Source organism: Dinoponera quadriceps, unplaced genomic scaffold, assembly GCF_001313825.1.
Source record: "Dinoponera quadriceps isolate SergipeBrazil2010 unplaced genomic scaffold, ASM131382v1 scaffold1395, whole genome shotgun sequence".
In the NCBI taxonomy this organism is placed as follows: Eukaryota; Metazoa; Arthropoda; class Insecta; order Hymenoptera; family Formicidae; genus Dinoponera; species Dinoponera quadriceps.
This window is the reverse complement of record NW_014556488.1, coordinates 865,890-880,718: the sequence shown is the minus strand read 5'-3', so window position 1 is coordinate 880,718 and position 14,829 is coordinate 865,890. Positions and strand designations below refer to the sequence as shown.

At 41.0% G+C, this 14,829-nt stretch overlaps 5 protein-coding genes across 7 annotated transcripts in view; 4 read left to right on the top strand and 1 right to left on the bottom strand.

Moving 5' to 3' along the window:
- Positions 1-3,864, bottom strand: part of LOC106747646 (mothers against decapentaplegic homolog 3) — a 34,394-nt gene extending 30,530 nt beyond the window's left edge. The window contains exon 1 of the mRNA XM_014625375.1: positions 3,366-3,864. Within this exon, the coding sequence (XP_014480861.1) occupies positions 3,366-3,568 (203 nt within the window). The 5' untranslated portion in view covers positions 3,569-3,864. The remainder of the gene's footprint in view (positions 1-3,365) is intronic.
- Positions 3,865-4,088: 224 nt separating this feature from the next.
- Positions 4,089-9,419, top strand: LOC106747644 (IWS1-like protein). 2 transcript variants are annotated; one of them, XM_014625373.1, is made up of 8 exons: positions 4,089-4,347; positions 5,371-5,506; positions 5,579-7,309; positions 7,539-7,553; positions 7,835-8,195; positions 8,279-8,568; positions 8,658-8,769; positions 8,868-9,419. In XM_014625373.1, the coding sequence occupies exons 1-8, from the start codon at positions 4,335-4,337 to the stop codon at positions 8,988-8,990; spliced, it is 2,781 nt and encodes a 926-aa protein (XP_014480859.1). In that variant the 5' UTR covers positions 4,089-4,334; the 3' UTR covers positions 8,991-9,419. The 2 variants fall into 2 exon arrangements, with proteins under 2 accessions (XP_014480859.1, XP_014480860.1); XM_014625374.1 differs by lacking the exon at positions 7,539-7,553 and having other exon boundaries at positions 4,090-4,347.
- Positions 9,420-9,582: 163 nt separating this feature from the next.
- On the top strand, positions 9,583-10,675 carry LOC106747573 (60S ribosomal protein L18a-like). Its single transcript, XM_014625211.1, has 3 exons — positions 9,583-9,676; positions 9,914-10,093; positions 10,270-10,675. The coding sequence occupies exons 1-3, from the start codon at positions 9,659-9,661 to the stop codon at positions 10,603-10,605; spliced, it is 534 nt and encodes a 177-aa protein (XP_014480697.1). The 5' UTR covers positions 9,583-9,658; the 3' UTR covers positions 10,606-10,675.
- Positions 10,676-10,866: 191 nt separating this feature from the next.
- LOC106747574 (60S ribosomal protein L18a-like) lies at positions 10,867-12,173 on the top strand. Its single transcript, XM_014625212.1, has 4 exons — positions 10,867-10,973; positions 11,071-11,209; positions 11,449-11,628; positions 11,781-12,173. Exons 2-4 carry the CDS (start codon positions 11,192-11,194, stop codon positions 12,114-12,116), a joined length of 534 nt encoding a protein of 177 aa, XP_014480698.1. The 5' UTR covers positions 10,867-10,973; positions 11,071-11,191; the 3' UTR covers positions 12,117-12,173.
- A 538-nt stretch (positions 12,174-12,711) lies between these two features.
- LOC106747794 (F-box only protein 44-like) lies at positions 12,712-14,638 on the top strand. Of its 2 annotated transcripts, none has more exons than XM_014625697.1 (4): positions 12,712-12,775; positions 13,265-13,827; positions 13,897-14,058; positions 14,165-14,638. In XM_014625697.1, the coding sequence occupies exons 2-4, from the start codon at positions 13,270-13,272 to the stop codon at positions 14,351-14,353; spliced, it is 909 nt and encodes a 302-aa protein (XP_014481183.1). In that variant the 5' UTR covers positions 12,712-12,775; positions 13,265-13,269; the 3' UTR covers positions 14,354-14,638. The 2 variants fall into 2 exon arrangements, with proteins under 2 accessions (XP_014481183.1, XP_014481184.1); XM_014625698.1 differs by lacking the exon at positions 12,712-12,775 and adding an exon at positions 12,867-13,142.
- The last annotated feature ends 191 nt before the right edge of the window (positions 14,639-14,829 follow it).

The window sequence follows — 14,829 nt, the reverse complement described above, 5'->3', positions numbered from 1 at the left end:
CTTGTCTGATCGTTCGTTACGTCGCTCTTGGCTGCGTTCAGCTAATACGACAGTTAAGCGATCGACTTTTGGAAGACAGATGTGATTGGCAGATCTAAAAGTATACACCAACCATAAATAATTGTTGCTCAACTACAACTGTCGTGTTCGCTGAACGCAATCTCTGTTTCTATCGGAAAAATATTCCCAGTATATTTTGTTAAACTAGATTTACACTGAGCGAACGGAAAAACAACGACGAACGGCAAATATAAACTTTCGTAGTTACAATTTGGAAAATGTGCACGCTATAACGAATCCGAAAAACAAATCTGATTCTTGCAGCCAGAAATTCTGTTTTTCAGTTTAGTTCTCTAAAACTAAACCCTTTTTTCACTTTAGTTTCAGAAATCTAAAGACATATGGTTCAAAAAATCAAATTTCTCATAACCGAAACATTTGTTCGAGTATATTCCAACTGAATTTTGTTTGAGTCAACTCAATGGGTTTTTCAGTGTATAACGCAAAAAAATCTTGGCGTGAGTTTTCTCGCTTCTGACGTCATCAAATGAGGACAATCACAGCGACTATTCCGGAGCCTTAAACGCGAATATACACATTCATGTTACACATCCGCTGTTCGTTCATTGTTCGTTCGCTTGGCGTATACCCTTAAGGTGACTTATCGAAGAAAGTCCGTGCGCGTTTAGAGCGCGAATGTACACATTCGTGTTACACACAGAGAAAAAATCTTTAGATTTAGTATTTCTATTTGGCTAGCATTTTTTTTTTTTCATAGAAACAACATATACGAAATATTATTTGTTTGGGTAAAAGTTATTGCCTCATTCGAGAAAACTCTATTATTTAACAGAAAAAAACGCTGTTATTTAAAGTAATATTTTTTAATCAAATAAAACATTATTTGGTTACAATAAATACATGAAATAAAACAAATAATTTCTTTACAGGAAAATTATCTCTCAACTCTTTTTATTTAAAATAAAAATACATATTCATTAAAAAGTTTAATAATCGTACTTATTAATCGAAACGTTAGTTCCTTCGCAGCATGCCAATGATGAAATTTGCTTGGATGCAATAAAATTTATTAAATTTGAAGATATCTTTTTCTCACTTCGCACATTCGCCATTCGTTCGTTCAGTGTATATCCACCTTTAGTTTTCGTATATTTGCGCGAGACACGTCCGCGACACGCGGTCGTCCGCGGTCTCGGAGAAAACGTCGAGATTCATCCATCCGGATTACCGCTCGCGGGTCGAGGGTTATCCGCGAGCATCGCGCGTTTCCGTCCCTCCGTGAGCAGCCTCGGCGGCATACCGCGAAGGCGCTACTTCGCGCCTCTCGTACGCGCGATTACGCACTTTGCAAGCGATTAATAAATGTTCTTCCGCCCACGCGAGACAGCGGCGGCGGTCGCTTTCGGAGTTTCTTTGAGAGAGCGCGCGCGCGAGCTAAGGAGAGATCGCGCTTGCGTCATCGCGCGTTCTCTCTCTCTCTCTCTCTTGCCTCGCGATCTCGACGGCCAGCCAGACGATTCCGTATCGATCGTACCGAGGGAAACGGTGCATCCTCTGCCGGGAATACAAACACGACGAACGTATGCGTGTACGTGACGGCGTCACGTGTACTCTAATATAAAATCTGGTAGCACCGTCGGCATCATGTATGATGTACCATTTCCACAGACGAAGTCGCACGCGATTCTCAGCCTTAAACGTGGCCTGCAATGAATAGTAGGAGTATGTTCAGAAGAAATAAGAGTAAGAAATTAACCAAACATAGTCGATTATTCTTCTTACATTCGAGCATGAATGTCAATTTCTCATTCTTACTTTTTATCAACATATTCCTGCTGTCCACTATACGCTTAATTCGTAACGTACAAAGTTGAAGATCGCAAAAGTAACTCTAATTGTGATGGTAAGATCATAACGGCTCTGATTGTAATAGTTTCAACCTTATGTGTCATTATTCGGATTAAGAAGAAGATCCAGTCGAGGCTGAAACTGTGAATATAATTTTAATGAAATTTCTCCCCGTATATAGTCACAAAGAGGCTGAAACACTCTTTTTAACGAATTTCGGGACGCATTTCTCTTGTATCCAATAGGAGAATTTATCTTTTGATCATCTTCAGGTGATACAACTTCCTCCTATTAGACGCGAGATGCGTAGCGAGACTAATTGAAAGAAACGTTGCGACCTTTCTGTAACTGACCACACAGAAAGCAAATTTCGGCTGCTCATTTGCTGACACAAGTCTACGCAAGCATTGCTTTACCTTTGTTGCTCCTCGAATATGAAACAAAGAAAATGATGCTTGTGTCGACTCGACATATCGCTAAACGGAAAACAGTCACTTGCGAAGTCGACATCTCCGCTTTTCCTCGCGATTAATATCCTCTCTCTTTCCCTTCTCTTCGACCGAGACTCACGCTTTTGCAAACTTCAAACGGACAAATCGGCTCCCTGTATTACACACCACCCTCCGTTTCCACCCCCATTAGCGTACTCAGAGAGAAGACTCCGGCCACGTGCCCCGTCCTCACGCACGTGAGGTCTCTATTGTTTACCTGTACGCGCGCTATCGCGACGGCTACGAAGGAGCAAGCGGAGTCGGCCGGCTTCAAACGTGACCGTCGCCGGCGTTCGCGTCCTCCGGACGTCCGTGTGTGTGTACACAACAAAGAGGACGCGCGCCACGCTCCTCGCGGTGCGTGTCACGCGCTGCCACGGCCCGCATCGGGAGCGAGTGACAGCGACGTGCGTGCGACCGACCGGGCGGTCCGCCGCCGCTTACCGTCCTAGTGACGTGCGCGCACATGAATCCGCACGCACGCATAGATAGACTCGTGAACACGAGCGAATGAACGAGCGGACGTAAGCGACGCGCAACGTCGGGGATGTACGGCTCGATCTCTTTCTACGAACGTCTCGCCGTCTCGTGCGCGTACGAACGCGCAAGAGGAACACCGTACCGGCGTACACAGATGGAGAGACGCACACTCGCAACTCGTCGTAAACACACGGCGGCGCGACGCACACACGTACGTATCAACGACAGCGCGCGCGCGCTTTCTCCCCTTCGCTGTCTCTTTCTCGCTTCCTCTCTCGTTTCTCGTGCTCCATCTGTCTCCCTCGCTCCCACATGCCCGATCCTCGCATGAATTTTTCCGTACAAAGTACCGAATCTTTCTTTCTCCCTCCCTCCTTCTCTCTCTCTCTCGCTCGCTCTCTCCACTGTGTACATACAATGTCGCGCAACACCATCGCTCGCTCGCTCGTCCGTTCGTTCGCTCACGCGCGCGCTTACGCACCGGGAGGAACACTCACACATGCTCGAGACGCGTATGTCGCTTACCTTGGTATAGTGATGCACTTGGTGTTGCAACTCTGCGTCGTGATGGCCTTCTCGAGCTCCTCGAGGCCCGCGGACTTCTTCAGTTTCTTCACCAGGCTCTTAACGGCCTTCTCGCTCCATTTGTCCTCGCTCTCGGCCTTCTTCCAGCCCAGCAGCCGCTTGACGATAGGCGGGTTAAAGCTGGGCAGCATCGAAGTCATCATTTGCCCTACGACGAGCGCGCGCGACCCGCATCGGGCCGCTCCGACGGGTTGTCGCGGGGCGCGTACGAGCTGTGTCGCGCGATTGCTCGCCCGAAGAAACCGGCTTACGGCGTTGGCGGCCGCGCGCCGATCACCGACACCGTGATTCGCGGCTCCGTACCAACAATGCGTAAATCCCTCTCACGCAGACGGCGAAAATTTTGCCACGGCCGCCATAGTGTGCCCTGTGCGCGCGGCTCGGCCTGACTCGGCAGCGATCGGCGCTCTTCGCGGACGCCGTGCGACAAGTGACTGCTAGACGGCGCGCGAACGCGCGCCGCCTACGGAGACATCTGTGGCCGGAGCGGCTAATTGCCGGCTTCTCGCTCATTGGTCCATCAAGGTTCCGTCGCATAGGGGATTCCCGGTATATTCTCGAAAGAGGTTTCCGGTTTTCTGGAGATTTTCCCTCCGACGAATGACAGATCAGCAGTCTCGAACAGATGGGCTAATCGCGGAACGGCATAGATATTTTTTTAGAGATCTCGGTATTCCCGGTGTGCTCGGTACTTCGTAGCGTGGTTGAGTTGTGTCGAGGTCCCGTCGTTTTATGTGTTGCATTAATGTAGAAATATTGCTTGTGCTTTGATTTAACGGCTTTAATTTATCACCGGGGATAAAAGTTCACGGTTATCTGCGTTAGTTTTACGACCGATTAATGCAATAGTTTTCCTTATTATCGCGTGACAACAGTTAAAACCTTTGGTTATATTTATATATAGATGCCATGAGTCTTGAAGGTGAATAAAATTACATGCTTTTCTCTGTGTTTATTTGGTTAAATCTATTAATCAGAGTTAAAAATTATTTATGAAATACTCATAATCTGCGCCTACGGATAGATAATGTAAACTACATGTGATATAATATTTATGTAGACTGAGTAATCTGTGAGTCGCTATGGAATGCCTTGTTTCTTATATTTCGTCTTATTTTTATATTTCGTTTCTGTTAAAAGTTTACAGGTAAACTGAACGATAACATTTATATATACACTTTTTATATTAGTATAGGGATACTTTAAATATGCGTAAAGTGGATTACATCCAACTTAACCTAATCTAATCTGTTAAAAATTGGTGAAATTATTTGGTTTGTAAACTTGACGATACAATTTCAGTATTTTACAATATCATGAAAAATCTGTAGTGAATCTGCCGAACCTGTTTATACTGAAAAAAGAAAAAAATATGTATTAAGCATGTTGTGCTGTTATAAACGTTAAAGTTGAAAGTAAGTAAATTTATTAATTTTTAATAGATTAGATCAAATCAGATATAATCTATACATATTTAAAATATCTGTGTAATGAAAGATGTGCATATATTGTTAGTATATAAATATTATCATCCAGTTTACCCACAAGCTTTTAATAAAAACAAAATATAAAAATCAAACTTACAAAATGAAAGAAAAAGACGAGCCATTATATAATGCTTTATAGATTACTTACTGTCATCATAGATGATATGTATAGCTTATATTGTATCTATATATAAAATCTTGTTATCAATTGATATAAATCAATATTATCTGTTTCTTGGGAGATATCATTAGATATCGTTTATTGATTTATAGATATCGAATTGCTGTAAACATCTTTGTTCAATGTGCTGACATATTCATATTTATAACCAATGTATTGATTTAAAAACAGCTGGATACGGAAAAACAATAAAATCAAATGTTTTTCACTTTGTCTGCTTGTTAAAAAATTTGATTAAAGAAGCTTAATATTTCTCATGTAATATATTTATGTTAAGATGTAAGAAGTGACTCGGAAGAAGAAGGTGACAAGTCTGGAAGTGCTAGTCCCGACTCACAAAGGTCAGCTAGTGTAGCAAGGAGCAGATCGAGGTCAAAATCGAATTCCGTTAGTCCCAAATCTTCACCAGCCAGGTAATAAATTTGTCATTATTTACCTATTCATCTGTATATCTCTTATAACTTATATATTAAATTCTCTAAAAGGTCTAATCCATCATCTCCAGTACGGAATGGCTCACCAGCTTCTGTTCGTTCCAACGCTAGTTCCAGGAAATCGTATTCTAGAACACCATCCAGATCACCATCGCCAAGTAGATCCGTTTCATCATCAAATGCAAAACGGGGACGATCTAGATCAAGCTCTAAATCTGGTTACAGAAGAAGTACCTCAAGATCACGTTCCAAGTCTCACTCTCCGGAACTTGCAGAGAAAGAAGCGAGAAACGGTTCGCAATCGCCACATTCTCATCGCTCAATAAAATCGGGCTCACGATCCCGAAGTTCTTCTCGATCTGGATCCAGGAAAAGCTCTCGCGCAGCATCGAGGGACAACTCACGTTCCCGATCTAGATCTAATTCAGAAAAGCCCGATAACTCCCCGTCCAAAGATGCCTCGCCGAAAGCCAACTTTCGATCGTCTTCAAGGTCTCCCTCACTTCGGGCATCTAAATCACGATCTCGTTCAAGATCACGCTCAAGATCACGTTCGAGATCACATTCTCGATCTCGTTCCGTTTCCCCGAAAGAAACTGTCCACTCACCTTCCCCGCCTGGTACGCCCAAGTCTTCCCACACAAGATCCAGGTCCAGATCGAGATCGGCTAGTCCGAAAATCAAAGACGGCTCAAGATCGAGATCGAGGTCTCTGTCTGGATCGAAGAAAGGTTCTCGCTCGCCTCCGACATCGCCAAATCGATCTCCGGTTAGCACCAGACAATCACGCTCGAGATCGAGATCACGCTCGAGATCGAAATCACGTTCAAGATCTAAGTCACGCTCTGCGAAGGGTTCACCCGAGTCAAGGAAGAGCTCGCGTTCTAGGTCCCGTTCCAATTCAGCAGAGAGAAAATCTAAGTCAAGATCTAGATCAAGATCTGGTTCCGGGTCTAGGAAACAATCGAGATCTCCGTCGGCGGAAGGTCGGGCTTTATCGCGTTCTAAGTCCAGATCAAAATCCAGATCCGTGTCTGGTTCGAGGAAGGGCTCGCGCTCAAGGTCGCGATCCAGGTCACGCAAATCTAGGTCAAGATCCAAGTCGAGGTCCGTGTCAAGGTCACGCAAAGGTTCTGCATCCCCGGCGCGCTCGGGAAGGAATTCACGTTCCAGATCCAGCTCGCGTTCCAGTAAATCTAAGTCGAGGTCCCCCTCCGGCTCAAGAGCGTCTCGATCCCGTTCTGGATCTAGGAAATCGCTGTCGAGGTCACGATCGCGTTCAAGATCGAAATCTGGCTCAAGATCACGTTCAGGTTCACGTCCAAGATCAAGGTCGGGGTCTAGGTCGAAGTCGAGATCGAAGTCGAGATCGAAGTCGAGGTCTAAATCACGCTCGAGGTCAAGATCCGGTTCGGCAGTTAGGTCTAGGCACTCTTCGCGTTCCAAGTCGCGATCTAAATCTAGATCGAGATCAGGCTCCGGGTCCCGAAAATCCAGAAGTCCTAGCAGAGACTCGGAAGGCGCTGTCAAGAAGCGAAATAGAGTATTATCAGACTCGGAGGACGATGAAGAAAACAAAGCGAAGAAACGATCGAGGCACGGATTGTCGGATTCGGAACGTGAGGATCGAGACGATGAGGATGGGAAGAAGAAAGGCGATGACGCGGCTGACAAGGGGGAAGGTGAAGATCGGGAACGGAAAGAATTAGATGATGAAATTGACGTTAACGAACAACAGGATAATGCAGATTCCGACGATGGAATTATTCATGATAGCGGAATGTAAGTACATGTTCAACTATACTTACGACGCTACATGAAATCGAACTTCTGAATCTTTATTATGAAAAAGAAGCTACAGTATATCCACGTATTATTGTGAAAATTGTATAGCTTTTAAGAGTTTAGATAGACTTTGCTTTTCTTTGTGAAATAAATATTTATTATTTCGCAAGGCATATGCGCGTATATAAAGTAATGTAATGTAATTATTAACACACGCTATCTGCAGGAGCAGCAGATATTTGTAAGTAAAAAAACTGTGTGCATGAAAGGTAGAATAATTTTCTTCGCAAAGTATCTCGCACAAAACCACACGAGCAGCTAACATCCAATATAATTGATAAAAACCCCCAACTAACTCCTTCTTCTGTTGTGATCGATATTTCTTAATAATATTTCTTATGCAAATAATGTAGAACTGCACCTGATAGAGTATTAAAATAGGACGAACAAAATTGAAAAATAAATTCAGCATAATCGAGACTAGAAAAAAAAAGAACTATTAACGAAATCCATCCTTTGCAGGGATGATTCGATGTCCGATTTCGAGCGCATGTTAGCGCGAAAGAAAGAAGAGCAATCTCGTAGACGTAAGCGCAAGGACATCGATATCATTAACGATAACGACGATATTATAGCGCAACTGTTATCGGACATGAGAAGCGCGGCTGACGAAGATCGAAAATTGAACCAGCAAAATAAACCTGCCACAAATAAGATTGCCATGTTACCGAAAGTATTGTCGCAGTTGAAGAAGCATGATTTGCAACTAGCCTTCCTGGAACACAATGTATTATCGGTTCTCACCGATTGGTTGGCACCGATGCCCGATCGGTCGTTACCATCTCTCAAGATCAGAGACAGCCTTCTGAAACTCTTATGGGAGGTAAGATTAAATATGGCAAATCTCATAGCATGATAAAAGTTCGGTTAAAGAAACTTTAATAACACCGTGTTACCTGTCTGCAGTTCCCGAACATCGAGCAAGCTTCGCTGAAGCAGTCTGGCATCGGGAAAGCCGTGATGTACCTCTACAAGCATCCGAAGGAAACAAAAGAGAACAAAGAGCGTGCTGGAAAGTTGATCAGTGAGTGGGCCCGGCCTATCTTTAATTTGTCCACCGATTTCAAGACGTTGTCCAAGGAGGAGAGATTACAGAGGGATCTGGAACAAAGGCCTCAGAAAAGAAGGAAAGCCGATGACGCCGGGTCTTCCCAAAAGTCGCAAGATATCAATAAAGCTATGAAGGGAGACGCCAAGTATGTCTTTGATAATATAACGAGATAAGACAAGATTTAATTATATATCACGTCATAATTGTATAAACTATACCTTATCTTATTTGTAGACCACTGAGACCAGGAGATCCTGGGTGGGTGGGGAGAGCCAGAGTTCCTAGGCCATCTGACAGAGATTATGTTGTACGACCAGACTGGAAAACTGACATTGACATTACTAGGGTATGCCTATTGTGTTTATTTTTTTTGTTTCAAAACGATTTTAATAACCCTCGTATATACACGCTATAGCGTTTGTATTGTTCTACTATTCCTTGCAGAGCACTAAGAAACCGATGAGCCGGTTCGAGAGGCACATGAAGAACTACATGGACAGCAAACGAATGAAGTCGGCGAGGAGAGCGGTGCATATATCTATAGAGGGTCGCAAGATGTCTTTATAACTGTTTTCCTTAATCTTATACAATGCGAGAGGACATTGATGAAAATTTTAATAATATCCGTTATCTCCCGATTTACGACTGCACAGAAGCAATACAGTGCAATTGATTTAGTTCGCGTTTCTTGCTAAAGTTAAACGACTGCATACTTACGGACAGACAGGCGTGTTTGTAGCGGAAATGTTTTTTTGTGACTTTTTCTTTTTTAACGAAGAATCGGCAGTAATTATTGAAGTTTTGCCGCAAAGATGTGAGAGGGAAATGTAGTGTGATAAATTTAGGAAATTGGTTTTTAGTTAATTCCTACGAATTAAATCATTACATCCTACGTAAACAGCGAACGCGCATGCTAAAAACACATAATTAGTAAGGAGTTTTTTATTTGTAGCTTTTATCTGAAACTAGGATTAATAAAAAAAAAGTTGCATTTAAGTTTATTTTTTCCGCCCCCTTGTGTTAAAAGTCATCATAGCGAATGTATTGATATATCTCAGTTTTTCCGGAGCAACATTGCTACTGTACATTTTTCGATTTTTACCTAACAGCATATCGGTAAAATATCAGTTTCACTCACATTTTAAACTGGCCGCTGAAAAATGTAATGGCCTCACTTCCGCGCACAATGGCGGACGCTCTTTTCCCGTTCATCGTTGTACGAAGCATCCGGCACGATGAAAGCTAAGGGTGAAGTGAGTAGTTTTTGCTAATTTTTTGAAAGTAACAAGCAAGAAAAATGTTGAAAATTATTCTCTCTTTTCTGATACGTCAGACGTTTATTCAGAATTTACGTGAAAACATTAAGCGGAGTTTTAAATTTATATTTTGCATAACATAACCTATACTTACACGTCACATGTTCCCTTAATCCTCCAATTAATTCAAACTGACAATCTGGAAATAATTGTTCTCCGCTTTCTTTTTTTCAGTTAAAGGAATTCGAAGTGATAGGACGTAAGCTTCCTACGGAGAAAGAGAAGACTACGCCTCTGTACAAAATGAGTATATTCGCCCCGGATGCAATTGTCGCAAAATCCAGGTTTTGGTATTTTTTACGGCAGTTGAAAAAGTTCAAAAAGTCCACCGGAGAAATTGTATCTCTCAAGAAGGTATTTGTTTCCATGGAGTGTCATCATTGTAATTGTTAATGGATTCTTATTATTTTGGTGTTAAAGCATATATTATATAGTACGATTGTTTTCTCAATTATTTCACTAACTGTGGTTTAAGAAGAATCTAAATGAAGAGTAATTAATCTAAGTTTTAAGAAGAACAAATATTTTAGATCCCAGAGAAAACACCAATGAAAATCAAGAACTTCGGTGTCTGGCTGAGATACGACTCCCGTTCCGGTACGCACAATATGTACAGGGAATACAGAGATCTCTCCGTCAGTGGAGCTATAACTCAGTGTTATAGAGACATGGGTGCACGTCATCGTGCGAGAGCACATTCGATACAGATCATTAAGGTAGCTGTTGTGGAGGTTGCGAACTGCCGCAGGCCACAGGTTAAGCAATTCCACGACTCCAAAATTAAGTTCCCGCTGCCCAAGAGAATCCATCACAGGAATCGAATGCCATTGTTCAGCGTTCGTAAGCCACGTACCTATTTCCTCTAAATGCTATGTACATTTATATATAACATTTACATATAACATTAAAGGAAATAAAAATGCATTCGATATATAATCTTTTGTAATCGGATTATGCGATTTCTTTTCTATATTTCTCGCGCGTATTTGCCCCGATACAAATTTGATAATTTTATGTCAAAGAAAAGATATGTATTATGTAAAAGTAAAACAAAAGTCTTGGAGTTAAGATTTAGTGTTTTCAATAGAGAAACTTGCATCTGCAATTTTTTATTCACAGTTTAGTCTCCACGATTATTCCACGTATCTGTGAGCTTAAAACATTTTTATATTTGTAAGAAGATTAATAAAAATATCATGACAAAATTTTCAAACAGCCGACATGGACAACTAAAGTGAGCTGAAATGGAATTTAATATTAGCGGTTTTTTTAAGATGGCATAGATATTTCCGGTCATAATGAAAGTAAACTTTATTTTCTACCGACATCAGCGCCCTCTGGTAGTGACAAAAGAGAGTTATTGTTCGAAACTTGTGAAGACCATTTGAGTTTTGCCGTCCAATTGCAAACACCAATTGACCCTTACCTGTGTTGTACAAAGTACGTGAAACAATGAAAGCCAAGGGACAAGTAAGTAATTTTTGCGAATTTCTCGGAAATAACAAGCAAGATTAACATTGAAAATAATCTCTCCCAATTTGATGCGACAAACATTTATCCAGGATTCGTATGAAATCCCTAAATACAGTTTTAGGTTATATTGTTAACGCATAACCTACAACATGCACACCGACACGTGCTCATATAACTTTCCAATTAATTTAAGATGAAAATATTGAGATAATCATACTGTTTTCTATCATTTTTAGTTAAAGGAATATGAAGTGATAGGGCGCAAGCTCCCTACGGAGAAGGAGAAGACCACGCCTCTATACAAAATGAGTATATTCGCTCCCGATGCGATTGTTGCCAAATCCAGGTTCTGGTATTTCTTGCGACAATTGAAAAAGTTCAAGAAATCTACTGGAGAAATCGTATCTCTCAAGCAGGTACTTTTCTCAATAGACTGTTATCGTTACAATTGTTATTGTTATGAATGTTATTTTAGTGTGTTAAAGTGTTCTATATAATGGTACAATTGTTTTCAATTGTTGTACTAATCATGATGACAAAAGCATAACATGAAGAGTAAATATTTCAGATATCGGAGAAAACACCAATGAAAATCAAGAACTTTGGTGTCTGGCTGAGATATGACTCCCGTTCCGGTACACACAATATGTACAGGGAATACAGAGATCTCTCCGTCAGTGGAGCTATAACTCAGTGTTATAGAGACATGGGTGCGCGTCATCGTGCGAGAGCACATTCGATACAGATTATTAAGGTGGCTGTTGTGGAGGTTGCGAACTGCCGCAGGCCACAGGTTAAGCAATTCCACGACTCCAAAATTAAGTTCCCGCTGCCCAAGAGAATCCATCACAGGAACAGAATGCCGTTGTTCAGTGTTCGTAAGCCACGTACTTATTTCCTCTAAGTGCTATGTATATTCATATATAACATAAAAGGAAATAAAAGCGTGTTTGAAATATAATTCTTTTGTGGTCAGTGTATAATATATCCCTTGTTTATATTACATCATTGGCTCTGATAATTCGGTATGATTAAATAAATTTTATATAGAGAGGGGATATGAACTATGTGGGAATAAAACCGTCGAAAGCCTTAGAATTCAATTTTATTTCTAGGAGGGAGACTGCACTTGCAATTTTCATTCATTGTTTTGCTTTATGCTTGTTTGCTTACAGATAAGCTTTAATGCTTATCTTTTTTATCATTCTTTGTAACTTGAATTTTTATTTTAACAAGAATGAATAAAAAGCAGAACTATTTGCTTTCCTGTCCAAAGCGAGTAATATAAAAGAGGAGAAATCTCTGATATAGTCATATGTCTCGTGCTAATTGTCAAAAATCTTTACACTATATGTCTTAAAAATTAAGAACGACATTTAACTAAAATATATAAAATAAAATGAGTCAATAACACATTCACACGTTCGTGAAAATTCTTCACATTTCCTGTGCAGTTTAGTAATCACATGTGCAGTTGTCACGTATTTTTTCGTCATAAGTTATGACTCATTAAATTAGGTGCATCGCTGTCTTATCGCTTGCATAGGAACTTACATCCCGCATGTAAGTACGGCGGTAAATCGCGAATCTCTGTTTTTTTATTAATTTCAACCTCCACATTTTATCAGTCAATTCAAACTACACGGCATAATAAGTGATTTTACGCGCGACATCGCATCAATATTCTTTATTTACATCGTGATCGCGTCGTGTGACTTTAGTTAGGTTACGTCAATAGCATAGTTCCGTAGCAGTTGTCATATTACGTCACGTTACTCGTTAGCGTAACAACATTTATACATAAAAAATTTATTATCAGTTCAAGTTCGCGATACAAATTAACGTTACTCCGAAAGCATCGCGTTTTACGATGAATGAAATTAGACCGCGGCGTGCTTCCTACGCTAACGTAATGAGTAAAAATATCACGGTCAGCGGATTATTCACACGAGAGATAAACTCGAGAGATAAACGCTCGGGGCGTTATTTCGATTACGATTCAAAGACATATCGTGTTGCACCGCTGTAATGCAAATATTGTTTGTTTGACAGATTAAATGGGTCAATCTCATAACACCACTATGACTCCTACTCGTGTGTTATTCAACGAAAAGGGAGATAACGGGCTTGTCCTCTGCGACAAGTATATCCCGTCTGAGCTATTAGTGGAGATTTTCTGCAACAGCAATCTCAAGACCCTGTTGAATTGTCAATTGGTGTGTCAACGCTGGAAGATGCTGATACAGAGTTATGTCTGGCCTAAGAAGGTAGAGATGACACTGGGCAAGCCATTTCCACGGGGTAAAAATATACCTTGGGGCGTGTTCTATTTGATATGCAAGAAGAAACCGTTCGAGAGAAACTTGATAAAAAATCACTCCGGAGGGGATGGAGTCGGTCGTCACTGGCAGATTATCAGCCAGGGTGGCGATCAATGGGCGATTGAGAATCCACCTCAGGGTGTACCTGAGTTACCGATGACCGAATCAGTATTCGAGGGGAAGCAGAACTGCTTCGTGACATCTTATCACTTTTGCTTCAAAACACAGCAGATAGATCTAATAGACGAGGGATTTACTCCGTACGTGCTGGACGTGTTGCAGCCACCTATAGAAGTATCGTAAAAATGATATAAGGTTGCAATGAGGCCACAGTTACAGATATAATAACATATCATGTTGCAGGTGAGTGAATGGTACAGCTGTCGATGGGATTGTCCAGCAGTTTACGAGTGTCAAGTCAGATTGTTGAGAGATGGGATGCCTTTACATCCTTCGTTCTCCTCGGTAGATGTGTTCCAATTACATGATAACTTGGAAGGGGAGAAACAGAACAAATGGTTTCGTGTGAGTTCCATTGGAATAATCAAGTTTCACTTAATGGACATTAAGTTCATTATGTATTATCTTTGAAGTTATTCTTGTTTTACATACATGCTTCGCTGCCTCACAGGCCTCGCATGTATTTGAGAATTATGGAACCGGCGTCAGGAAGATTAATTTCTGTCACGGTGGAATAGACAGATCATTTTGGGCAGGGCATTACGGTAGTAAAATGGCTGGAGCGTGTGTCTATGTGAGGGTTCCTCCGGTTCAATATACTCAAGATGATCTAGATACACCACCAATTCTCGACGAATAGACTCTTTTTCAAGAGGAATAAAAATTCTCTCCGAGGAACAAAATTGCTTTCAAGGAATAAAATTTCGTTCATGATAAAATAATATTATTCCTGAAGCAATAATGATAATTATTTTAAATGGTTGTACAGAGAAAGCCCCTCTCCTCAGTAACTTATTGCATTTATATTCGTCTCGAGACGGTTATATAGTTATATTTATATTTCTTGCAAACGCGTCTCGCATCTATTTTTATAATAACATACGATGGGGTTATTTGCGATAATCATACTTGCAGACTCACATGTATATGTATACAGAAAAAAAATATATATATATGTGCTTTTCACCATGTAGGTATATATTTTTAAATTTCTGCAACGAGCAAGTAAAATATGCAATTGCAAACTTTGTAAATAACGTTAAATCAAAACTTATCCGCATATTTATTTGTCAATTAATGGATTATCAAAGGTTGTCAAAGTTATACATAATATAC